At 40.1% G+C, this 26,022-nt stretch overlaps 1 protein-coding gene across 1 annotated transcript in view; it reads right to left on the minus strand.

The window, feature by feature from the left end:
- STARD13 (StAR related lipid transfer domain containing 13) overlaps positions 1-26,022 on the minus strand; it is a 288,367-nt gene that overhangs the window by 221,265 nt on the left and 41,080 nt on the right. The window contains exon 2 of the mRNA XM_053969881.1: positions 22,314-23,218. Within this exon, the coding sequence (XP_053825856.1) occupies positions 22,314-23,060 (747 nt within the window). The 5' untranslated portion in view covers positions 23,061-23,218. The remainder of the gene's footprint in view (positions 1-22,313; positions 23,219-26,022) is intronic.

Genomic DNA, 26,022 nt, shown 5'->3' on the forward strand with positions numbered 1-26,022 from the left:
ATGCTACAGAACTGGCACCCGTATGGCCAGACAGGCTGTCTTAATTGACATCTGTTCCTATTTCAGCACACGAATTATCCTCTTGGGTTATCCCATCTTCAGCTGCCTCACAAAAGACGCCAGCTCATCACTTATCTATTCTACCATTTCCTCCCCCTTGTGAGGTAGAGGAAGTTAACTGTACTTCTAGTATCCCAAAAACCTGTTCAAAGCAGTAGTCAAATTCCTGATACTGTCCATATTCCTTTGTTTGGCACCATCAGCAACAGTGCTTGTATCTGCACATCACAATTAGTGACAATGAATGTCAAAGTACTTCACACATATAGGTATTGAGACACAATTAATTTCTTCATTAAAAATTACTAATTGCAGAATCCTCTCTTACCATGTCTCCCTTGAAGAATGTAACCAGCTTGTGTCTGTTCACAGCAGGTATCTCCCTGCAGTGCTCCCTGACTACTAAATTCTAGGTTTCAGACTGCATTCCATAAGACTGAGGGATCTCACGCCACTAAATCCACAAAAAGTTACAGACCAGAATAAGTTAACTTACAGATCCTTCTCCCCATTATGGTTTGTTGCACCTTTTGAGACTGGGTAGGACTTAAACAGTTTTCCTAAAATAGAGTTCTCTCTTTAAAAAACGTTGTGGTTAGAGCTGTCCAGGATGTGTAAAAGCTAGGCTCAGCTTCACCTTTGGCCTGATACATTTCATAAGCTTTAAGGGGAAGAGATGTACTTCTGAGTGACAGAGTAGAACCAGAAGATACTGACACTCTAGAAAACAAGAAGGAAATACTGGTAAATCATCCCAGAGAAATTAGGGAGAGCTCCTTCCAAAAGGTGGGGCAGCCCACAGCCCAACTGAAATGCCTCTATGTCTATGCACATGGCACAGGAAATAAGCGATTTGAGTTGGAAATCATGGTACAATTAGAAAACTAGGACATATCAGGGAAAGAGGCTGGGACAGAACTGTAGTCCAAGACCATGAGCTTTTTAAAAGAGACATGTTTTTACCACTATGTTTTGTGCTCTATGTTAGGGAAGGGATAGATTGTGAAGAGCTGCCTCTGAAAAACAGCCACAAAAAGGTTGAGAGCCTGTGGGTAAAAAATTCAAAGAAAGGACCAACAAAGGACACCTGCAGGTGGGGGTCTGATCAGGGGGAGACCAAGGTCAAGGCCTCCTGCTTCAGATACAGAAAGCATGACACTTCAAGACCTCATCCTAGCAGAGGACTTCACCACCCAGACATCTGCCGGGAAAGCAACACAGATAGCTGTAAGAAATCCAGGGGATATGTCAATGACAACTTCCTGGTCCAGGTATTGGACAAACCAACCAGATGAAGAGCACTACTGGACCTGGTGCTCACCACAGTGAATGAGCTCATTAAAGGGGTTAAGACTGGAGGCAGTCCAGGCTGCTGTAACCTGGTTGTGAGTTGATAAAATCAATGAGGTTGGAAAAGACCCCAAGTGCATCAAGTCCAACCTATGACCAAACACCACCACGTCAACATCACACCATGGCACTGAGTGCCACATCCAGTCTTTTGTTAAACCTTTCTTGTTCATCTCGAAGAACATGGCCCTGGTGAGGAGCAAAGCCAGGGTCACTAACTTGGAAAAAAGGACACCTATAGTTAAAAGTAACATGAACTAGAAAACAGTAATACCAGACAGAAGGCGTAACAATAGGGTGTTTTAACTGAAAATGTTTTTGTGACCCATGAAACATTCGGGAGATCCCATCCATAAACCTTCTGAAAGGTAAAGCAATTTTGGAAAGGTTTTACACTTTGGGAAAAAGCCTTCAAAAGTGCTAATGGAAAGCCACCAATGGGCTTATCTACAGCATAAAAGGAGCCTCAAAAGAGGAAGCACTCGTGCTTTACTTTTGCTGCTGGCCCCAGAATGAAGAGAGCTGTGTGGTGTGTCCCAGTGGGGAGTAGGGGCAACACTACTCCCCCAGGATCAACAGGAGCCAACGTGGGTGCTCTCCTCTCCTGCCCTGTCAGCTTCAGCTGTGAAATAATACACACAGGTGACTTATTTCACTGTTAACTGGGGTTTTGTTTCGTATTTATTGGAAAAGCAATAATCTTGTTTAATACAGCACTTGAATTAAGCAAGGCTTTGTCTGCTGCCTTTGCACACTGGCAGCCATGGTGATCAGTCACAACTGTCAGAACTCACTTGGACACAAGCTGGTGCTTGGTGTGTGGGCACTCCAAGGCACCGAGAGCTGGGAATCAATCCCTGTGCTGGCACCAGGGCTGCCCTGGCAATCCAACACACAAGCTGAGTAATTTCTTCTAAAAATACCAGTGTCAGTGTTTCCTTGAAGAACTCTGGAGGAGATTCTAAAGATTAAGATGGTAAAAGATAAGACAGAGATATCAATATCTGGCAGATTTCTAATTGTAAAGAAAGAGACACCAAATGCCAGCATACTTTTATTTAAAAAAAACTGATGTAGGTAACTATAACCTTAACACTTTCTTATCTTAAAATACCAACATTCCTGTCTAGGTTACTGGAATTTAAAAAATTCATATCTACAGTGAAAGAATTTCGAAGAAAACTTGTACTAGAGATTGTCTCAAACAACTTTGGAACTTCAACTGTTTTCAAAGTAAACTGCTTCTTTGGAGCCTATATAACACACAAAAACATAACTCATAAAAACACTATTGATAATACAAAACCAGTAAAATCACAGCAATATTCTCATTGTATTTATGACAAGTTAACATACAAAACCCTCAAACCCACGAAGGATTAAAAGGATGCTCTAAAATTCACAAGCATTCATGGAAGTCTGTCAAACCTGACATTGTTCCCTGCCCAAGTTCTTACAATGCACTAATGAGAAGATACATTAATGTTAGCAAGCCATTCATATACAGAAATCTGAAATTAATGGAAAAAATAAAGAGCAAAAGGCACCTTCTGGAATTCAAGTGTATTTAAGGATAAAGATGAGAAAGCTTGGCAGAAGGGATGCTACTTTTACTGGCTAAGGATAAGCGGTGATGGGACAATGGATGGAACAGGAATTTATGGGAGAACAAGAGAATAGATAAAAATTGAAATAATGTAAACCTTCTAAATGATGGCCTGAACCAATTTTAATCATGCTAACAATGAAGAGAGGGCATTAATCCCAGGCCCAGAAAAGTAAATAGGCATGATTCCTAGATCTCTGCTGGAAGTTTGTAACCCAAGTATCCAGGTTTAACCACTGGGCTTTAGTATTATTCAAAAACAATCTAGATGCCATCTATGCGCTTGTTGTAAGTATTTAATGATGTTTATGATGCATTTTAAAAATTCACAACCATTCCTAAAACTGTTGAAATTTCTAAAGCAACAAAAGTAATAAAATTTACATAGCTCATATTGCTAACATTATTTCAAAAACTTACACAGTGCAAAAATCACATTACTCAAGAAATAGAACTACAGTTGCTAAAGCATCACAGAATTATCTCACATTGAACTCATGATAATTCACACTTATCTGTTAAGTAGCAACAACAAAAAATATGACACGTTATAGCTCATGTGTTAGCTGTACAAGAGATTAATCCAGGCTTTCCCATATTATTGTGAGGGTAGTGAGACACTGTAAGAAGTTCCCCAGAGAAGCTGTGGATGCTCCATCCCTATCAGTGTTCAAAGCCAGATCAGATGGAGCTTTGAGCAATCTGGTCTAGTGTAAGGTGTCCCTGCCCACAGAAGCAGTGGTGGAATGAAATTATCTTTAACGTCCCTTCCAATCCAAACCATCATATGATTTTATTATACCCACATAGTTCCACAAAAATTCTTGCGGTTGTCCCAAGATAGCATGCACATGCAAGTCTTACAATCACCTTGGTGTCTTCGCACAAAATGAGAGCTGAAATATGCTTTAATTGGTTTTATGACATGCATGCTTGAATCGTCATGTAAGATTTGCAAAGAACCCAGATTTTGCAACACCAGCTCTTGCAGCAGCAGGGAACCTCCCTGGGACTGGGACACAAGCCATGAAAGGCTGCACAAAGGCTTCTTCCTCCAAAAGTCATGCAGGGGAGAAAGAACAAAGATTCTCCAATCAAAAACGAATTTGTGAGCATTATGACCTCCAGGCTACCAGATTTTCTCAGATCCCTCCAAATACTTTGAGTAGCATACTTTACAAAATAGAAAAACAAACCCAAAACCAACCAGCCAAACAAAACCAAAACCAAAAATAAACCCAAAACAAAAGTGTCGCTTTTCCGGATCCTTCTCTCGGTGGAAGCATTCTTTCACCAAAAAAAAAAGAACAAAAAAACAACCCCAAAAAAACCCAAAAACAAAACCAAAAAAACTCACAACCCACAAAAAAAAAAAAAAAACAAAAAAAAAACAAAAAAAAAAAAACAACGATAACAAAAAAAACCCCAAACAAAACCGAAGATCAACAAGAAAGCCTCCCCTAAAACAACCCCACAAATCGTTTCCACACGGTCGTGCTCAAGGTCACAGGACACCGGGTCCGGGGGCAGGGCGGGGGCCAGCGGGGCCGAGGGAGGCGCGGCATGAGGGCTCGGGGCGCGTTTGGGGCACACTCGCCCCTCCCGCCACCGCTGCGGCCCCGGAGGCGGGCGGCCCTGCGGCAGAGCGGGGGAGCGGGGCCCGGGCGGGCGGAGGGGAAGGAGGGGAAGGAGGGGGAGGCGCGGCGGGGCCGCTGAGGGGCGGCCGCGCCTTCCCGCCCTCCCCGCCAACAATGGCGGCGCCCGCGCGCGCCCCGCGCTCCCCGGCCCGGCCCCGCCCCCTCCAGGGGCTCTCGCGGGGGGGATGGGAGGGGCGGGGCTCGCGCCCGGCCAGCGCCCCGAGGTGCGCGCGCAGCGCCTCTCCCCTTTCCCCTTCCGCTCGCGCGGCTGTGACGTCACCGGGCGGGGCGGGGCCGGGGCGGGGGGGCGGGGGCGGCGGCCGCCGGCGGCTCGCGGGGCGGCAGCGCCACCTGGCGGGCGGCGCCGCGCCGGCCGGGAGCGCGCCCTGGCGGTCAGGGAGGGGAGCGCGCCCCCATCGGGTAGGGGCGGCCGGAGCTGCCGGGGCAGCGCTGCGGAACCCGGCCGTGCCTCGCTCGTCGACCCCGCACCGGGAGGCGTCGCCCGCACGGGCTCCTTGGGGAGAAAAGCCGCTGCCAGCGGGGAGCGGCTCCTGCAGGGGGCGAGGCTGAGCCCCGGAGCCGCCGCCCGCTTGGCCGTGGGAGCGCTCGGCCCGTCTCTGTTGCCTTCAGGGGCGCAGCGGCCGCAGGGGAGGGGACGAGGGGCCGCCAGGGTGCCCGGGGCCTGAGGGGCCGCCGAACTGTCCCTCCCTCCGGCTTGCCCCGAGAGCCTCTCCCCATGTCGTGGAAACTCTCCCGGCCAGGTCTGGCTTTGCCCCTCCAAGAAGCGACTTTTCCATAGCGCCCTGCCTCAGGTTCTGCGTGTATCAGAGCACTTCAGCTGGAAAGACTTGCCTCATGCCTTGGCTGGGCGTGCGGAGGCTGCTGCTGATGCCTTGGCTGCACAGCTAAGCAGAGGTACACAAGGCTGAAAAATAATCTAAAGACAAGCAGACCTTTAATTTCTGGGCTCCTCAGTGCAAGAGAGACACAGAACTCCTGGAGCAGATCCAGTGGAGGGCTGCAAAGGACTGGAGCATCTTTCTTCGGTGGAGGGTTGCAGAGTGTATCAAAAGACTGGAACACCTCTCTTGCAAGGAAAGGCTGAGGGAACTGGCCCTGTTCAGCCTCCATAAAAGACGACTAAGAGAGACTTCATCAATGTTTATGAGTATCTCAAGGGAAGAGTCAGAGGATGGACCAGGCTGTGTTCCATGCTGCCAAGCAATAGGACAAGAGGCGAGAGGCAGAAATTGTTGCACAGGAATTTCCACCTCAGTATGAGGGAGGACTTCTTTTCTGTGTGGGTCACCAAGCACAGGAACAGATTGCCCAGAGGGGTTGTGGAGTGTCCCTCAGTGAGATATTTTCAGAAATATTTTTATAATTGCATACGCTGGTGAGAAGTTCCTGCTTTTATGTTGCTTTGCATTGCTCAGCTACTGTGACATTTCTCCCACAACTTTTGAAAATTTCAGATACCTTCAAGCCGATTTGGAAGATGGGAAGAAACATCAGGGACAACCAAGTTTAATTAAAATTCTGACTAAAAGTGATGGCCCACTATGAAACTGAAGATGAGATAACAGACAGTATGATTTTTGAGTAGCTGCTGCTGAAATTATTTATGTGTGTTAATTTGCCAGGCAGTGTGAGGTTACCACACTGATTGTCCCTTGCCGGAGTCATGGAGCGGGGTGCTGGGGACATTCTGGAGGAAGGACAGTAGAGAAGACATTGGCTGTGTTGGGAAAATAGTGGGAAGAAGGAACTGGAAATAATGCAAGAACAGGAAAGGACTGGAGTATCATGGAAAGCAGTGAGAGGTGTGGAATAGTTTGGGCAACAGGAGGTCCTGGAAGGGGTGAGGCAGGAGGCATTAATTCTTCACGAATTAATGCATGAAGAATGTCAGGGTGGTAATCTTAAATCTGAAAAGCATTTTGGAACAATTAATTACTTTTCTGATATAATCATCATGGGGTGATTAGGTGAGTTCTGTAGAAACAGTAACACAATAAATTTTCACGTCCTATCCTGAGATGCTTGATTTTATAAATGACTTTTTTTTTCCTCTCATGAAGGGCATTTAGTCTCTGATCAAGAAACTGAAGAAAAATACATTACAAGGGTTGTTCAGAGCTTATTTGCTGATTTTATAGGATTTGTATCATTCATCCCACATGCTCTTTTATTTTTTCATAAACAGCAAAGGGGTTTCTCAACAGCTTCTGTTTAGGTGTGAGCCTTGCCAGGTTGCTCCTTGCAGAGCACTCCGGGAGCACAGTGAACTTCATTAGATGCCTGTCTCTTGTGGCCAAGGATCAAGACAGGGATTTAGTTAGTCCCTTTCTGGATGTTAGGCAGGGGAAGAATAGTGCATTAAAAATAGTCACATAAAAGAAAATTAATTTTTGTGGCGAAATTGCAGCAGATGAGTGCATTTTTGAAAATCTTTTCTGGGAAAAAAACTCATTGGGAATGAGGAAGGAAACAAAATACCTCTGTAACTAAAACTACAATGTAACACAAAAAATACATTATATATTTTTTGAAGCTTTGAGTTGGCCAAAGTTAAAGGGAGGTGGGAGTAATTTGAAATCAGAAACCATTGTGCTTGGTGACTAGATAAAACTAGCTCCAGGTATAATTTATAGTACATGTATATTGCTCAGTTTTAATGTTTTGTCTCCCTTTGTTTTGAACAGGCTGTGGGTTGTAGCATTTCAATTATAAGAAGCTTGTCAAAGTGACATAAGGACACTGATCAGAGCAACAAATAAATCTCCTTGTATAAATTTTTCAAAGTGAGAACGATGAGTAAAGAGGCACATTTTTCTTTTCATTGTCTTAAGTTTCTTAAATGCCTGCACTTAATCAGATGGGATCTCCCTCTGGAGCTCTTCAAAGACATCAGTGTCTTTTCCTCAACTGTATAAGAAATTTATGTGCTTCCTTTGACAGCCTGCTTTCTCTATAGCGTGGAAACTGGATACATTCCCTAACACCCAGATCTAGGTAATATTCTGCTGATGTCTTAACTCTGTGTTAAGGCAAGATGTGCTGTGCTCCATCCTCACGTTCACTCCTTCCTCCTACATTCCCAATTTCTCTGGAAGAAAATTATAAGAGCTGCTGACCTACCCCAGCAGCCCCCACGGATGATTAGGAACCATAGATATTTAAATATCTGAGTGTCAGAGAATTAATCACCTAAACTATAGAGATCAGACTTCACTCCTCCCTGCACAGTAAAACTGGCAAAAGCTTTTATCCTGGAGAAGCAAAGAGTCTTAAACATAACATTCTGAACAAACCATTGGCTGTCCCAGGGATATGTCTTGCAAGTCACCTCTCTATGTCTCTGTTTGGGGTTTTTTTGCAATCTTTTTTTTGGTAAACTGAATTATCTATTTCTGCTACCTGCCTATGCTAAAAGCTACAGCATCAGGTGTGCTACTATAATAATCTGCTGTGGTTTATGCTTTTTCTTTTTTCTCTCAATGACAAGAATAGCCATGACAAATAGAAAGTAAGAAGCTGAAGGGATTGGGCAGAATTTAAATGCTGAATTGAGATCATCACATAATGCACAAAACCAGTCATCTCTCTCTGCATTCATACCTTATTAATGTAGTGTGTAGTTTTATGTTTTTAATTATTAAGGCTAGTTATGTTCCTAAAGTGTTCAGAATTTGAACTACATTTCTTTTTTTCAGAAGAAGTACATAAATACCATGTGAGTGATCAAAACAACTTTCAGAACTTTAACTATTCATGGTATTTGTACTTATTAATGGTATCTGTAAACAGCTGAAGCCCTGTCTTGCTAGAATTAAAAATTAAAAAAAAAACTGTGAAGTAAATGTTGTATTATTACCACATAATACTGACTGCATATTGTGAGTGCATATATGTATAATACTGACTGCATAATATTTTGCTGTCCCTGGACATCTTACTTTATGAAGACTCTTTTGTGACTTTTTTCGTCACAAAACAGAAACAAAATAGTGACTATATATTTTAGCCTGACCTTTTTAACTTGGGAAGAAGATAGCTCAGTTAAAAAACCTAAAACACTTTCTGTTAAACAAATCAGTTTGATCTCAATTTTTGAAGAAAGCATGCTTTGATAAAGCAGCCTTAGGCATCGTTCCTGAAGGAAAAGAATAGTTTTTGTTCCCAGAGCTTGTAAACACATTGCTTATACCATGTAAGTGTTTTTGTATAACACATAGGTTGGAAAATGAGGCCTGGAGCTCAAAAAAATCTGTCTTGCTGTAAGAGTATGATGGTCACTAAATAGCAAAAACTACTGTTACCAGAACTTTAAGGTTCAGATATGTTCCCTGTCCCTTGATTCAAACATCATCTCCTGGAATGAGAAGGGTTGAGTGACAACAATGACCTGTACCAACTACTTTTAAAATATACAAAAGTTCTGCAAAATCTTCAAAATACAAATGCACTGAGGAAGTTTTGAGGCAGGTGAAGCTGAAAGCGCGAGCCTGTCCCAGAGTTTCACTTACCAAGATTTAGCCCGACTGTTATTGGCTCCCAGTTCTAACATAACTTGTATTTTGGAGTACTTTAGTTTTATTTGTATTTGCCTGGCTCTTTGTGAAGTACCTTAACTGAAAGCATTCAAAAAATTCTGTTTATTCTTGTTAAGGTATTTGGTAAGCTTTATTTATAAAAGTAATGGTTATTAAAAAGAACAGGAAAACGTTACTGTTTGGAATTACTAGGAGAATTATAAGAAAGAGTGAAAATAACCCCTGCTGTGGGATGATTACCAGCAGTGATAATTGTATTTGCAAATATTTCAGTTCCCTGTGATATGGCATATTTTAGAAAGACCCCACAAAAATCCACATAAAGAGATCTATTGGTATAACTCTGCAAATAACTGAAACCAAACAATTCCTAGGCTAAGTCAAGGATTTCAGCTAGTTTCTCCAGTTATGTACTTCAAGCAAGTGTATTTTGAAATGCAGGATATTTAACAGTAGCAATAATAAGCAAAATCTTGCTAGCAAAATGGAGTATAATGTAGAATTGCAAAATTTGCAGGTCTAGGAAGATCTCTAGATATCCTTGAGAGGAAAGCTTTATGTGCACCTGGGGTATATCCAAACATGCCAGGATAAAAGCTGGAAGGATCATAGTTTGTATTTTAGCACACTGTCTTAATGCAATGCTTGAGGAACTTCAAAAAGTGACAAGTTCTCCCAATTGCTCTCCAATCCTGCTCACCTCTGTATAGTCCCAATATGATATTGCCACCCATTAAAAAAACCCAAAAACCTAAACAACAAACCAAAACCCAAAACCCCAAAACAATTCCAAAGGGAATTAGTCTAGACAACTCTGAGTGGGAAAATGTGCATAAACTGATAAATGTACAGCTTAGCCCTGGTGGAAAAACCCTGCTTAGACAATGTAGAAACCAGCCTGGTTGCAGCCCACCCAAAATATATTTGAATTTAAAATTTAAAATGCCAAAGTGATAGCAATATCATATCTTACATGACAAGTGATTTTCTTTTCTTTTAATTGATATTTGTCAATGCATCAGACTTGAATTACTTTTCAAAGACAGCTTAATTTTGACAACATTCCTCTGGGTAAAATACCTTTACCTGCCAAACTCCTTAGTAGCCCACCTAGCAAGCTGCTGGAGGCTCCTGACATATCACAGCCAGGGTAAGAAATTATTCACTGTCATGGAGAATTTTGAATCTTTGGGGAGTTTTTTCCTGAACTAAAGTAACCCCAAATTTAAAAAGAATTGCTTCATTTGCAAAATGGAATGCTTTTATTTGTCTTGCTATACCTAGGAGGTTGGGGTTTTTGATATATACTGCCAATTTTAAATTGGATGCATAAGCCAAATGTTCCTTCTCAAATTTGTACAGTTTTCAACCTCATACTTGCTCCTCTTACAGATTTCTTTTAATTTGCATTAGAATAAAATGCTGTGTGTTCCAAGGTGCTTGTGTGAGCACTCCTTAGGATTTGCAACCATTTGTACACAATTTCCAAATAAGAAAAAAAGCACCCATCAAGAAGGTCTAGTCTTTTTAAATTATTATTTTAGCTTAGATATATCTTCATTCTGTTTAATGCAACTTAAACTCATCTTCTTAAGAACTATTTACAAAACTGGAAACATTGCACACAGGAGAAGATGATCAGAGATAAAAACTCTGAATGTATACATTCCAACTTATAGCAATTCTAACTATTTTAGAGTTTGCTTTTTTTTTTTTTTTTGTATTCTTGGTAAATTCTTTTACTTGAAGAAGTGACAATTTTAGAGTTTGCTGTCTGTCATTCACATGCAAAATGCAAGCTTTGTCATGTCTGAAAAGTTTGGTTTCAAAAGCATTTTCTGAACTTCTATAATTTGTTTTTGCCTTTATTTCAGAAAGACCTGAGTTTGTCTCTGCTTGCTTGGAATATTGGGGGTTTCCCACTAAGGCTTCTTAATCTCATTTCTCTCTTTCAATTTTTTTTTTTTTTTTTGCCTCAGTGACATTATGTGTCCCCCAAGACAAGTCTTGGACAATTCAAGATAGCACATGATCTGTACTACACAAAACATAAAACAGAGGGGTATCTTGAAGTCCCCTTGCATTAGAAATGCTTCATAGTATTGCAACTTTTATTTAAAAAACAACCAAAAAAAAAAAAAAAAAAAAAAAAACCAACAAAAAAAACCCAAGGTCTTTGGAATGTTTCTGTCTTCCAGGGATAATCTTTTACTTTAATCATATTTTATCTCACAAACACGATAATTTTCCATATATAACTAGTTATTTGTAATACCTTGGGAAAATCTACAATACAACAGATAAAAGTACAGCTTGAGGTGAACTCTCAGAGTCTAGATGCTTCATTGCACAAATTCTCGGTACTCCACTTTCTCTCAGTTCAGTCACCTATCTTGGCATGTTAATAAAAGGCAGTCTATATATTCTTTCTTCTAGCTACTGGCTTTGTGTACTTTTCTCTTGATCTTGATATGTGGTGTACATGGTAAAGAATAAAATACATACAAGTTGAAGTATTCTTTTCTGTTGTTTCTTGGCAGGTTTAGCAGCTTTTTTTACATTTTAATTTAAGTAAATCAGACCCCAGACTAACTGCCAAGGCTTTTGCCACAGTGAAAAGTTCTCATTATGTAAATACTGAAATGTCACCATTATACTGCTTGAATAGAAACAATAAATAGTAACTGCAAACCTTACAGTAGTTTATCTACCATATCACTAATTGCTTCATTACAAAGATTGGATTAAAGCCAAGCAAAGTTTCTCTGCACATACATTAAAAATGAGCTGTTAAATCTGTGAGGCTAAAACATTACTTATTCTAGACATGATCTTTGAAACATTGGATTGATAGTCTAAATGCCAAAGAATTTCAGAATCCATAGAAAGCACACATAAAGAGAGCCTAGTAATACAATGCAAAAATCTAGGAGATTTTACTGAAGTTAATTTCTGGAAGAAAAAATATTTCAAATGCAGACATAGTCTGCATGTCCTGTCTGATTTATTTCAGGAGAACTAAAGGCTAATTCAGAAGAGATTTTCCTTCACTGCACTGCAAAAGTCTTACCTCTGAGATAATTCAAAATTAGGCAAGAGTTTTACAAGAGCATCAGTTTGTACAAAAGCTTGGATAGAAAGAACAATATGTTCCCATTTTTATTACAATTTGAAATACTCGATACTTGTAGAGATTGTTAAGGAAAGGCTTGAGGCTTATGACACTTTCCTATAGAAAGTAACCACAGAAGAATGTTGTAAAATGATATCTCAGATCCATCAACTCTCAATGAAGTTAATGACATTTAAATTTTTTTTATGTATATCTAAATTGGGTTCAGTCATGGATCTCAGTGTTCACGCAGATTTCTGGTTGTATGGTAGCCTGTGATGTGGCAGTACCAAAATGGTCATAGATCCCTTAGCATGTCAGATCATATCAGTTGGGGTCCCATGGCCCTACCAAAGAAATATGTCGGTTACAATATCAAGCTAACATTACTTTATTAAAATTTCATGCCAAGAAGGACAGAGGGATCCTAGCTGTATCACTAGAGTCTGATTGTCATTAACTGGGCATGTGTTACCTAGGAAGAAGTTTCAAAAGCACCTAAATGCCTTATAGGAAGTGCTACAATCTTCTGGTGGGACTTCTATGTATGAAGAAATCTGTAACTCATTTTTCTTAATCCCTTTCAAGAACTTTTACATATTATAGAATATACTTTGTGAGGTTGTTGATTCAGTAAAGTTCTGATTCTTTCTTTCTGTTTTTTTTTTTCTTTTTCTTTTTTTTTTTTTTCTCTGCTATACTGCAGTTCTATTGGCTGACTTGAAAAGCATACCTTGTTTGTCAGCCAAACCAGCTTTAAAATGCAACCCTTCCCTGGTCTCCTCATCTTTTGTGCAAGTTTCTGATCTCACAAGTTCTGCTTACTGCCCATCCCACAGTTTATCCAGTGTCTCCATCTGTTCCTTGAAGAAATATCTTAATTTCAATGATAAGCATATTAACAGATTTCTACATGTTTCTTCTGGTTCCCTGCACCTAAGACTCAGTCTGTAATTGGTGCCTCTTCCCATGCCCTGACAGAAAAATGTTGTTCATCACAGACTTGACTTAGACAGGGCATATTTTCTGTTGACTTTTTCTCTCCTTCTGTAGAAATACATGAAACACTTGAATGGGCTCACATTGCACAAGTTCCAGATATTTTCAGATACTTTTAAAGAAGAATCTTGATATACCTTTTTTATTTTATGGTCTCAGTGCATTTTTATTTTATGGTCTCCACATAATCTTCTTTATGTTTTCTGGCAAGACCAATAGTAATATTGCTCTTTCCTGATGTGGCCTTATGATTCTAAAATATTCAAATGCACAACAAATAAAGTAGTCAATATTTGAAAAAACCATAACTCATAAGTAGTGAATATTCTCCCCTTTTAATATAAAACATCTATTGTGTTAACTATTTAGTCTTCTGAAGCTTTACCAATAAATAAAAACAATAACAATAAATATAAACAATAAACAGTGCACTAATGCTCTTGAACACACTAAAACAAGGGTTCCCAAAATGCTGTTTGTGGAGTCTTTTAATGTGTGCACATGGGCTTTGATGAGACTGTGCAACAAAATTCGTTGGCAGTTCAGTTTCTTCTTGGAAGGACAGCTATAAAGTTCTACACATTAACCTGAACAGCCCAAGGTTCACACTGTGCAAGGTAACTCAGTAATCTCACCTTCTATAATGTATATATTATATATATAAAATATATGTGTATAACCTAATTCAACACCAAGTTGAAATGCACTTTGTAAATATTCTAAAGGAATTTGAAAGTCAAGATGAGTTGTCCTTTTGACTAATAATCCAATTTTTTTCATTAGTTTTTCCTAATTTTAATTTTCTAAGACTCTCACTATGACAGTAATCTATACTATTTCCTACACATTTTTAGAGTGATGGTATTTTGCAAACCACGGAAGAATCAACTGCAATGCAGCCCTCTGAATTTTTTGAGTGTTAGTCACCCCATCACATGGAGATTTGTTAATCATCTCTGCTTTTGATAAAGAACAGATTGTGTCCCCTCATATTACAACTTTTCCCCAGGAGGATTTTGGCAGAGCCCAAGCTGAAAGGGACAGCTCAAAATAGTCCGTGGGATGTATTCTACAAAAAAAAACCAGAGTGCATCCTTTCTCCAACCTCAACCCTATAGCCACTGATGCCTGCCAAAGATGATCTTGTGATTTAAAATAAGTGTATTTGCTAATGACAAGTAGTGTATCTTTTCTAAGGCCATATACATTTTTATTTTTTAATTCTATATTAATCAACAATGAGTGATGCATATTTAATAAAACAGGCAAGCAGAATGAAAGTATGCTGGAGAGATAAAAGGCAGTAATATTGATAGCATCTACATGTTCTCCTACATCATTTCAATATACCAGTTCTTTACAATATGATTTTTAAGCATATCCTTAAATTACTATTATTCTTATAACTTTACTGTTATTTTCCAAAGTTGCTATATTTTCTCAGTAGAAACAGTAATGTAGCTAATGTCCACAACAAGCAGGACACAACAAATGCCATATTGCAATGGGAAATGGTTACACTATTAGGAATATACTGATGTGACAGAAAAAAGTACTCAATGCAAAATGCTATATTCACCATTAGTCCTTCAAATTTGTGAAGCTAATAAAAGATCCTTTCATTAACTTAATAAGTCCCTAAATCAGCATTTATCTGACTCTTAATAGTAAAGAGCTGATTGTGATGATTTATTGACTGACAATAATGCATCATTGCTAAAGTAATCATCAGTCCTCCAACCCCTTTTCCAAGTAGGCAAGAAATAAGCATAAACACTTAAAAACCTTGCAAAGTTTGTCACCATGTCCTTATCTATCAGCTCTCAAGAATGTGCCAGTGAAATACAGAAAGTACAAATCATACAGACCCACAAAGGAAATTAGAATGTATAAAGCTTAGCGCAACACTCCTTTCTTAGACAAGTAATTTCCCATTTTTTCTGCCCTTGATTTCATAGCCTGTTCTCCCTGGATATTGTTATTTCAGTGCTCAGCTCTCCTACCTGGGTAGATTTCCAATGTCCGAAGAAGATGACTGAAAGGACATAATAATAACTGTATTATTCCTCATGAAGAAGTCATAAGAGTTTGCAACCGTTCTCCTCTAGCTTTGGAGTCTCAGTTTCATAGGGTAAAATGAAGTACAAACTTCCAAAGTATGGGAGGAATGAGAGTAGGAATTTGTACTTTACTCTAATATGTTCCTCTCTAGTTTTTGCTCCCGTGCAACTGAATTAGAGAAGAAGGTACTATTGCAGAGCAATTTTCAGATAGCTTGAATTCCACCTAAGTTCCACTGCCTCATTAATGAAAACAGAATAGTACCTCTCAAAAAAGTACTTCAGAGTGGCTAAGCAAGGCATTGAGCAGAGTGTAAGCCACCCAAGTACAGGGGTAAGAAGCTTACTTTGGCAGCTGTAAAGTACCTGATCACAGATGTAGGCTTGACTGCTGCTCTGTTTTGATCATTTAAATTGAATGAACTCAATGTAATCTGAATAATGAAAATTCTCTGTGACAGGATCACAGAGTCATTAAGGTTGGAAGATACCTTCAAGATCATCTAGTCCAACCAGCAACCCAGCACCACCATAATCACCCCTAAACCATATCCCCAGGTGCCACATCCAGATGTCTCTTGAACACTCCCAGAGATGGTGACTCTGCTACCTCCCTGGGCATGTCATTCCAATACTTATCCAGTCTTTAGGTGAATTATTTTTATAATATCTAATCTGATCCTCTCCTGGCACAACTTAGGGCCATTTCCTCTCGTCCTTTCACTTGAGACATGTCAGAAGAGACTGACCTCCACCTCACTACATCCTCCTTCCAGGTGGTTGTAGAGAGTAATGAAGTCTCCCCCGAGCCTCCTTTTCTCCAGGTTAAACACCCCCAGCTCCATCAGTTGCTTCTCATCAGACTTGTGCTCCAGACCCTTCCACAGCTCTATTGCCCTTCTCTGGGCATGCTCCAGCCCCTCAATGTTCTTCTTGTAATGAGGGGCCCAGAACGGAACACCGTTCTGAGATTTGAGGTGTGACCTCACCAGTGCAGAGTACAGGGGGATGGTCACTACTGCTGATAAAGGTCAGGATCACCTGGGCACACTGCCAGGTCAGATTCATTGTCAAAGACTTAAAACTTTCTGATTCCTTTCTCATAGGGTATGATTACTTGATTAAAATATTTACAGGTCACACAGAAGGATACATATATTTTAAGGAATGATAATTGACTTTAAGGACTATGGCTTTTGAATAAATTATATAGGATTTATCTTCTCTTCTTGTGACTGCAGCAACTGACAGAAGACTGACCGATGTCATCTACCTAGACCTCTTTATGGCTTTTGATACAGTCGCCCATGACATCTTTATCTCCAAACTGGAGTCAGAGGGATTTGAAGAGTGGACTGTTTGGTTGAGAAGGAATTGGCTGGATGGACACAGCCAGAGAATTGTGGTCAATGGCTCTATGTCCAGGTGGAGGCCACTGACAAGTGCTGTCTTTCCGGGCTCTGTCTTGGGACCTGTGCCCTTCAATATCTTCATCACTGACATCAACAGTGGGATCAAGTGCACCCTCAATGAGTTTTCAGATGACACAAAGCTGAGCAGTGCAGTTGACACAACAGAAGGACAGGATGTCATCCAGAGGGACCTGGACAAACCTGAGAAGTGGGCCCACAAGAACCTCATGAGGTCCAACAAGTCCAAGTGCAAGGGGCTGCACATGCATCAGGGCAATCTGAGACATGAGCACAGACTGGGAGCAGAACTCATTGAGAAAAGAAGAACTCAGAGTTTCTTGTGGAAGAAAAGCTGGACATGAGCCAGCAGTGTGTGCTCACAGCACAGAAAGCCAACTGCATCCTGGGCTGAATCAAGAAGACAAGATGAGGGACAGATGCTATGGAAACTTCCATGTTACATTTCAGCAAATTATTCCAGCCTAAATCTTTTGATTTAAGCTGATACAATGATTATCAAACTTTTCATTTGGCAATGAGTAATGAGGATAAAATTTACCTAACTGTATTACAAGGATGGAACAAGGAAACTAATGACAGTAAGTGAATAATCAGGGGAAGAGGAACTGATCTTCCATTTTTTTTCCCAGTAAATGACTGTTTTCTGAAAGAATTTTCAGAGTTCAGTTGCCTTAGCTTTAAATGTCAGAAACAATGGAGGTTCACAAACCTCCTTTATGACACTACAGTTTTCCTTGCAGATTTACTGATGGTGAAAGGTGATGGCACAGCTCCCCTGCTAACACAATACAGAGCTGCACACAGAGGCTGTCTCTGACATTGTACTGGCCACTCCCATGCCTGTGCAGCCTCCTGCAAAAGTCTTTGAACTTACAGTCTGAAGGCCAAATCCTGACAAAGGTATTCATTGTGAATGCTATCTTAATTACCTAAATTATCTGTTTCGGTCATCTTGTCTCTCCTGGGGAGTGGCATCTCACTCTCTGTTTGACCCAGCTGAACACGGTAACATTCAACGCAAATATTAGTCCATCATTGTGGTACTTTAAACAAACAAACAGGTTTGGTTTAGATCTTCCTAAATTCATTGAAAGAGGCATGATGTAAACATGAGTAAAGACAGGGAGGCTTCAGAGGGGCTGCTGGAGCACCTAGCAGTCCTAATGGTTACTCTAAGCAGCTCCTTTCCAGCATGTGACTTTCCTGACTTATCCCATTGTCTCTCAAGGGAGAGAGAAACAATAGAGGAAGCTGTGACAGCTCTCTTAGGTGTCCTAATAAATATCAACAGCAACAGAAATGTTTTTGGCTGTTCCAGTTGCTAATGTGGCCTGCACAAAGAAACTATTTGAAATTGCTCCAGAAAGGATTTTCAGTTTGCTGCCATGTTGATAGGACTATGTTTGTCTCTTTGCAGCAGCCAACAATTATTAGCAGGGTTTCTATACAATCCCTGGGATCAGGGAAGATCCATGACAAATCACACTGTCAAGGGTATGATTTCATAATACTTTCTTATTGCCTAATATCTCTCAAATACCTTCAATTATTTACTTGCCTGAAATGTTACTCCTGAAAGTAACACATATTGTTTTCAGGCCTTGTAAGGATAGGATAAGCTTGCTGATGGAAACTTGAATAGTAGTTCCTGGTTAAATATGGTCTATCAGCTGTGTCCTGCTCAGTATAGTTTGAAGAAATGACAGTCTAGAAAAACGTTATGCTTCAGAAGCTATTCTGAATAATTTATTGCCCCTGCACACAGAGCTGGCAGCATGCACAAATGCTGTATCAAGTTTGATATGAAGACTTGAAATTAAACAAGAAAAGAAAAATGGCTGAAGGTGCCACTTCAGAGCTGCAAAAGAATTTCTGGACAGAACTAACCAAATAACCATAGAATTATTTAGGTTGGAAAGAACCTCTAAGAACATTTAGTCCAACCATTAGCCTAAGTATTTGAGCAGAACTGTGTTGGGCATTGCGGCGATGCGTTATTTTTCCCGGTCCTGGGCAGCTCCGGAGTGCCCAGCTCGGGCGCCTCTGCTTCTCGGCGGGACTGGTACTTGCCGCGATTCCTGGGCACTTCTGCTTTCTGCACCCAGGGTAGGGCTGGCTGCTTCTGCTGCCGTGGGAGGGACAAGACAGAGAGGCGAAGGAATTGTCCACTTTGTCCGCGTGGACGGCTGGAAAGCTTTAATGGCCACGGGAGCTGCGATGGAGAAGCTGCGAACTGCCCCCAACTCCGCGTGGACGAAAATGGCGCTGGGACCGGGGAAGCACAGGATTTTATAGGGGGCGGGACAAGGAGGGCAGAAACCCTCCCGCCCAATGGGGACAGGCGCCGTGGCGGTGACATGGACCACGGCGACCAACGGGAACGCGGCAGGGGCGGACACGGGGCTCTGGGGTGAATGGGGTTGCGGGAACGGGTGACGGGCACAGAACTCTCTGGAGTGGACAGGGGAGTGGTTACAGGACTGGCAGGGTGAGCTCCAATGGTAAGTGACCTGGAGTGGACCACCACAGGGAGGGGAAACACAGGGGGTGCACGGGGGTACACAGAACCGGCTAACTAACACAGATCAGAACCCCTCATCTGAACGCAGCCCGGGATGCAACAGCGCATTAAATGTACTGCAGATTACAGACTCCCGACAAAGCAAAACAGATTGCCAAATTTAGATTTTATGAGAAAACACAGGAAATATATGTGGAACTGCTGGTGGAAAGTCAGGGACTATGCTGAATTCATAAATTGAACAGAAGTAGCATTTATCTTGTACCACTCAGAAGAGGCAGAAGCTGTATGCCTTTGGAAAAAGAAAAAAGAGCATTTTTTTAAAGGGCATCATTATATTAATTGTTTTCAGCAGTTTCTTCCACTTGACATGGAGTTGGCAGTATACACAAGTTGAATTTTTTCCATCTTCCCTCTACTTGTTTACTGCTCAGTGCACTTGAAGATTTGTCTCTATTTATTAATTAGAATGAAACAAGAAGTTCAAGAGTTGTCACTTAAATGTGTGTAACAACTATTTAAGAGGAGATTGGGACACTGACTCTGCTTGTGGTGACTGCCTGCAAGGGCCAGCACTTCCATCGCGGAAAAGGTGACAGCCTTTCCTCCTTTCTAGAACTCAGATAGGAGGTTTGCAGTCAGTAACAGGTGCATCTGGCTAGGAATGCCCCTGCAGGATAGATTTTAAACACAATTTCACTGTGAACTCCAGTAGCAAGGATTTAGCCAGGATCTTGTGCAGGGTGCTCTGTATGATTTTCTGTATCTGTAAGGCCGAAGTAATCTGTTTTTTACATGATTTTTAAGTTTAAGTATTAGCAGTAATGGTTGCCCTTGTCAGCATTTTTACCCCATTCTGTCTTTATTTATTTAATTTCTTTCCACTATAAAGTCATTTTTCCCTAATACCATTTCTAAACAATAGAAATAAGTAACCTGACAGTGACATACATTTGCTTCAACCAGAGTCGGGGGGGAGATTTCAGTCTGCATAGTAATGCATAACTGCTGCTAAAATTTGAGAGACAAGATAATATTTATTTTTAATTTTTTTTTAAATTCTTGGAGGGTTTCCTAGAATGATGCATACTTTTTGACATACTTATTGATGATGCATACTTATAGAAAAAAATCAAAACCAGGACTGCAACATTGCATCCAGTTTTTGAAATGTTTTGATACATTTACTGAGATTTACTAGGTAATTTCACATGCTTCTCTGGCAATTTATAATCCATTATTTTGCACTGTAAACTCAAGTTGCATCCTTGAGTTTATTTTATGTCATAGACATAAAGTGAACTAAATGACAACATCTCTTGGCATCTTTTATCCATGGGAATGACCTTCAGTAAAGAAAATCCAAAGGACGTCGTGCATCCATTTTGAGATATATTATTTTCATTAATGTGAATGTTTCTGAGTAAATGAGGAAGTAAGACTTAGCTTAGGTTAGAAGAACAAAGCAATTACTTAATAAACCATGTGTCATGAGAATCAGGGTCAGTATTGCATCAGAAGTTGCACTGTTTGGGAACCATCTATAGGCCTTGGTCTTCTCATACTATCTGCTGAGAAAAATATTTAAAAATCTGGCTTATTTCTTTATGTGCTGATGGGTTACTGCAGTGAAGTTGGGATATGTATGAAATACAGCACAAAACACACTCAGTTAAGGGCATAATTAGTCATACCAAACTGGAGATCGATTAGGACCAAAGGAGAGAAGCAATTAAGTTTTTTACACCATAGTTTTGATGTAAATATGGACATTATAGTCCAAATTCTACTTCCCTTCATTTAATCAGAAATCAATGAAGCAACTCTGTGTCATAAGCACTAGAAGTAAAAGGAGAACTGCATGCAGAATAAAATAAAACACACTGGGTAAAAGACTACAGGGCTACTGCCTGGTTTTCAAGGCATAGAGCAGATTTATATGAAAAATAGCTTTTAAAAGCTGGAGGAAGGAGAAGAGAGGTTGGAAAGGTATGCCTGACCTACAGGTTAAGATCAATTTGTGCTGCAAGGTCAGGAACACTGGAATGCTAACGGTTTGGTTTTGCCCACTATTTGGAGTCACTTCTAATTTTTTTATTAGAACTGAACTTCTCCAATGATAAATGTGTTAACTGTAGTAATTTGGTTTGTCACCAGCTGTGAGCAGGGGGAAACCGTGCTTATTGTCCAGACTAGTGACAATTCAGCTGGGAGGCTTCTGTTCCTCCAGTTCCAATAAACAAAGGTAATTTACTCAAAGTTGTGTTGTTTTTTTTTTTTTTTTTTTCTGGAAAGGTTATATATAGTTGGATGATTTTTATTACCCAAGGTTTTTAATTTTGTCCTGAAAACTTCTGTTTTCATTTTGGCCACTGGTCTATTGAACATCATGATATATAACAGCACAGATTAAAAAAAAACCAGAAAAACCCAACCCACCAACCAACCAAAAAATTGTTATATACCACTCTTTAGCTTGTCCCCTATATTGTTTTAATGAAATAATAGTACAGAAAACAGTTATTAAGTGGAAACAGTGCTGTGGGTTAGGTGGCTCAGTGCTACAGTGCCACCACACTAAAAACCCATTTTTCAGCATGAAGCAATATATCTGCTCTAAGACTAAACATGAGCTCTATCTCTTTGGAACAGTCCTCAGACTGTGTGCTGTACATGGCATGATATATGATCTCATAGGAATGTAGGAAATGGAGCCAATGTTCCCATTTCAATAAAAAAGAAACCAGAAAACCAAAGATTGAAGTTCAGGCTAATAGAAGTGTGGTCAATATGAAGTAAGATTTGTCTAGTGAAAAAAAAAATAGTATACTTTTACTGTAGATTTAGGTTCTTAATTTTGTAATTCACAATAATTATCACCCTATAACAATTTACACAACCCTTTTCCCTCCTGTAACCAACCATAAATGACACCACTTATTTAAAACACACTTGAAACTAAAGAATAGCTTGTATTACCTGCAGCTCCATGTGTTTTTCTTCTTTGTCATGGTCCTTCAATGCCTTTTCAGAATGATTATTGCAGTCTTCTAAATGACAGATGTGCTGTTGTTCATGTTGAGCTTGCTTTCTTTGGGAAACATTCCTTCTCTGAAGACCTTTGAAAAATGCCTCATAAAGTGGCAGTTCTGTAAATGTGTCATGATCACCTCTGTTACCTTTCTCTTCCTCTTCAGAAGAAAAATCATCTGCTTCTCCTGCCTCACAAATATGGAGCCTAGTCTCAGCTTTATGTGATAAAAATTCAAAATCAGAAAATGTGATAGCACATGGTTTGTGTTCTATGACTCTAATCTCATAATTTGATTCTGGTTTCTTGTCTGAATTTTCTCCTGTGAGGACTGGCCATTCTGTGTTCCTGGGAGGGTTTAAAAGATCTTCCTTTGACGTGTGCTTTGTAGAACAGGATAATTCTTCACAAAGGTGCTTTGTCTCAGGCTGGTTGGTGGCACTGGCATGCCCTGCAGCCATGCCAATTTGTAAGGATGTCTCATTGTGGTCCAATAAGGATGACACAGACAGCAAGCTCAGCTCAGGTTCCAGTAACAAATTCTGAAATTCATATGGACTTGTCTGATTTTCTGCCTTTCTTTGGTATTCTTCATATTTGGCTTCCTTTGGAGTTCCCTGGCACTTGGCAGATGTAAGATAAGGTGAGCCCTGTTCTTCTTTATAGGTGTTAGTTTCCATTCCAATGGGTTTCATCCATCAGAGATCAAAATTACTTCATTCTTGCTTTTCTTAAGAAACATAAATCTGCATATGTAGCCAGGAAAAATATTCTTAGTTTTCCAAAACCATAATCACACAGTCATTATTAATGCTTGGATTCTCATATAAAAACATCTGAATCCTTTCAGCTTCTGAAAAAAAAGTAAATAAATTAATGACAACATGCTTGCAATGGAGCACACCAGCAAAAGTAACACTGAAACTTGAAATGTTAATATCAAATTTACTTCAGATTTACTTGTGCCTCTTCAAAAATATTTCATGTATGCAGATTAAATGAACTTAAAATGAGATTTTTGACTTCTTTTGCTTAGAGACTGGGAAAGAAATGGCAAGTGCAGAAATGTTTTTTAATTAATGACTCTAAGTTGATTATTGACACAACAGTTCAGAATAATTTGAAGTGATGTTAGACATATGCTCTTTATCTAAACATGCCTCTGTTTACTGTATTTTCATTGTCTGTTAAATCACTGACAACTTTTACACTGCTATGATAAAGTTACTAAAATGCCATAGGGAAGACTAAGGGACAAAACACATGGAAATGTCATAGGGAAAACAGACAGAAAAGAAGACATCAGTGATTGTCTGGAATTCAGTGAATTGCCAGTGCACTGCAGCACCTGCCCATTTCCAATAGATTTAAAAAGGAATAGGAGTAGGCTAAAAATAACAGAGAGTTTCAGTACTACATCAGAGTTGGCTTTGTCTGCTTCCAAAGTCTTAATGTCTGTGCTCACACCCAGGCAGTGCACCTCCAATGCACTGGGAGAAGGGAGCAGCTGAAGAACTGATCTCGCATCACTGAGTAGCTTCTGTTCACCCATGCATGTCATTTACTTCTTGTGACAGATTGAATATTGGTAGTATTTATTTTAATGATTGTTTCAGTACTCCATCTGTGAGAGAGCAAAGCAGAACAGAAGCTTTTCAAAATAAAAAGAGAATCTTAAGCCTTTGATATATGCGGCAAACCTGTCAATGATGAGGAAGATGTGTCAGAAGGCAGCACTGTGACTGTCAAAGTGGGAAGCAAGCAAAGTAAGATGCTGGCATGTGATGTGCCTGTTACTGCATGTGCCATAAACTGAGCAATGCACACCAGCTAGGCATATTTTAGTGCTGGTTAGTGTATATTTTACTGTTACAAGCATGTCTTTGGTAATAGAAAGACTACTGTAACACATCCAGAAAATTTGGATTTATTGTATTACCTTTGTCATTTGAACTGCAGCTGTAATAGATGTGAACATGCAGGTACACACTGTTCATGTAGACCTCCTCTCAGCTATTGATAGCTATTTAAACATCAGACATTATTGCAAACTGTCTAACCTTCTGCTGGAGTCAGTGGAGAGAGAAAAATGCTTCCAGAAGGTAAATGCTCTCACTTATCTTGTTTACCTATTTTAATGTGGGAGAAGTCTCCATCCTGGCTTGACTGCCTAATACAAAACTATTGAGGATGTCTAGACAAAAAGCTTGCACCAGTCATCCAGCCTTTAGAGGGACGAATAATGCCAAGAAGAATATCAGCCCACAGCTATGATACACAATAATAATAGATTACATTATCTATGCATGAATGAGAGACCTACTCCTGAAGGCCTAATTTTCTGAGGTGCCTCAGGTTAGTCATCTACACAGAATTGACTTCACTTCCAGAAAGGGGAGAACTAATTGAACACAATGAAAAAGAAAACATTTAGATGGAATGATTTGAATAACTAACTTTTTGCACAATATCTTGTACATTGTGGGCATAGTGGAAAAGCCTCTTGCCATTTCAGGTGATTATTATCTGTGCTTCACTATGAGCCATCACCTTTGCTTCTGAGTCCCTGACAGCCAGCACCCTGGAAGAAGCCATGCTCCCACCACACAAAGCCAGCTATAAGCCAAAAATTCTGCCTACTCTAGCAGACTCGCAAAAGGCAGCAAAAGAGCTTTGGCCTGGCTGCCCACATCAGGTGAGAGGGTGGGTTGTGTTCACCAGCCATTGCTGTGGTGGCTGTCCCATTCTTCATCTGATGGTACTTCCAGAAGAAGTAGCAGTGCTCAGGTCTCCAGGTCTCCTCCAGAGATTGTCTTTCCCAGTCTTCACCCCTTCCTATTGTCACTCTTTCTTCCCTTCCTTGGACCATTTCCTGGACTCTCTTTAGTTTTGGTAATGCTGCCAAGCAGGATCTGCAGTGATGACATCTGCAGAAATACACCTCTGTGTTCATAGTAACATCTTTGCTGTAATAAGCCAAACATTTAGCAAAAAATGCTACAGAAGCAGTTACAGAAATTCACAGGATCACAGGATGAGTTGGTTTGGAGAGGACCACAGGGGGTTATCAAACCTCCCTCCACAAGCAGGGCCATCCTGGAGCATGTGGCACAGGATTGTGTCCAGACACTTGTTGAATATCTCCAGTGAGGGAAAGATTTCACAATCTCCCTCTTGCCTCCCTGGCAATCTCTTCTAGTCAAAGAGATTAGAACAATAGAGAATAATAAAGAAGTTATTGCATAATAACGAAGTTCTACCTCATATTTAGGTGGAACTTCCTGTGTATCAGTTTCTACCTTGTACATTAAATTCTGCAGTAGGTATGCCCAGGATAAGTGAATTATATATTTTTTATTTCTAATACTTTAGGATGATGCTTTAGACTCCCAAACATGAATTATCATCCAAAATATTGTATTTTTCATTATCTCTCTATATAACTCTATGTTACTAGCATTTAAAATCAATACCCAACTTCTTTTAAAACTTTGCTAAGTTATTTCTTTCAAATGACTTTTGGTTTTTACAGGATATGATGTAAAGCTGTAATTTTTACAGTTTAATTGCAAAAATCATGAAATATTTTTTTCTGTTTACTGGATTTGCTATTTTATTGTACTCTATTTTTCCTGGGATGAAACTGGAACAAATCAA

Source organism: Vidua macroura, chromosome 2 (genome assembly GCF_024509145.1).
Source record: "Vidua macroura isolate BioBank_ID:100142 chromosome 2, ASM2450914v1, whole genome shotgun sequence".
In the NCBI taxonomy this organism is placed as follows: domain Eukaryota; kingdom Metazoa; phylum Chordata; class Aves; order Passeriformes; family Viduidae; genus Vidua; species Vidua macroura.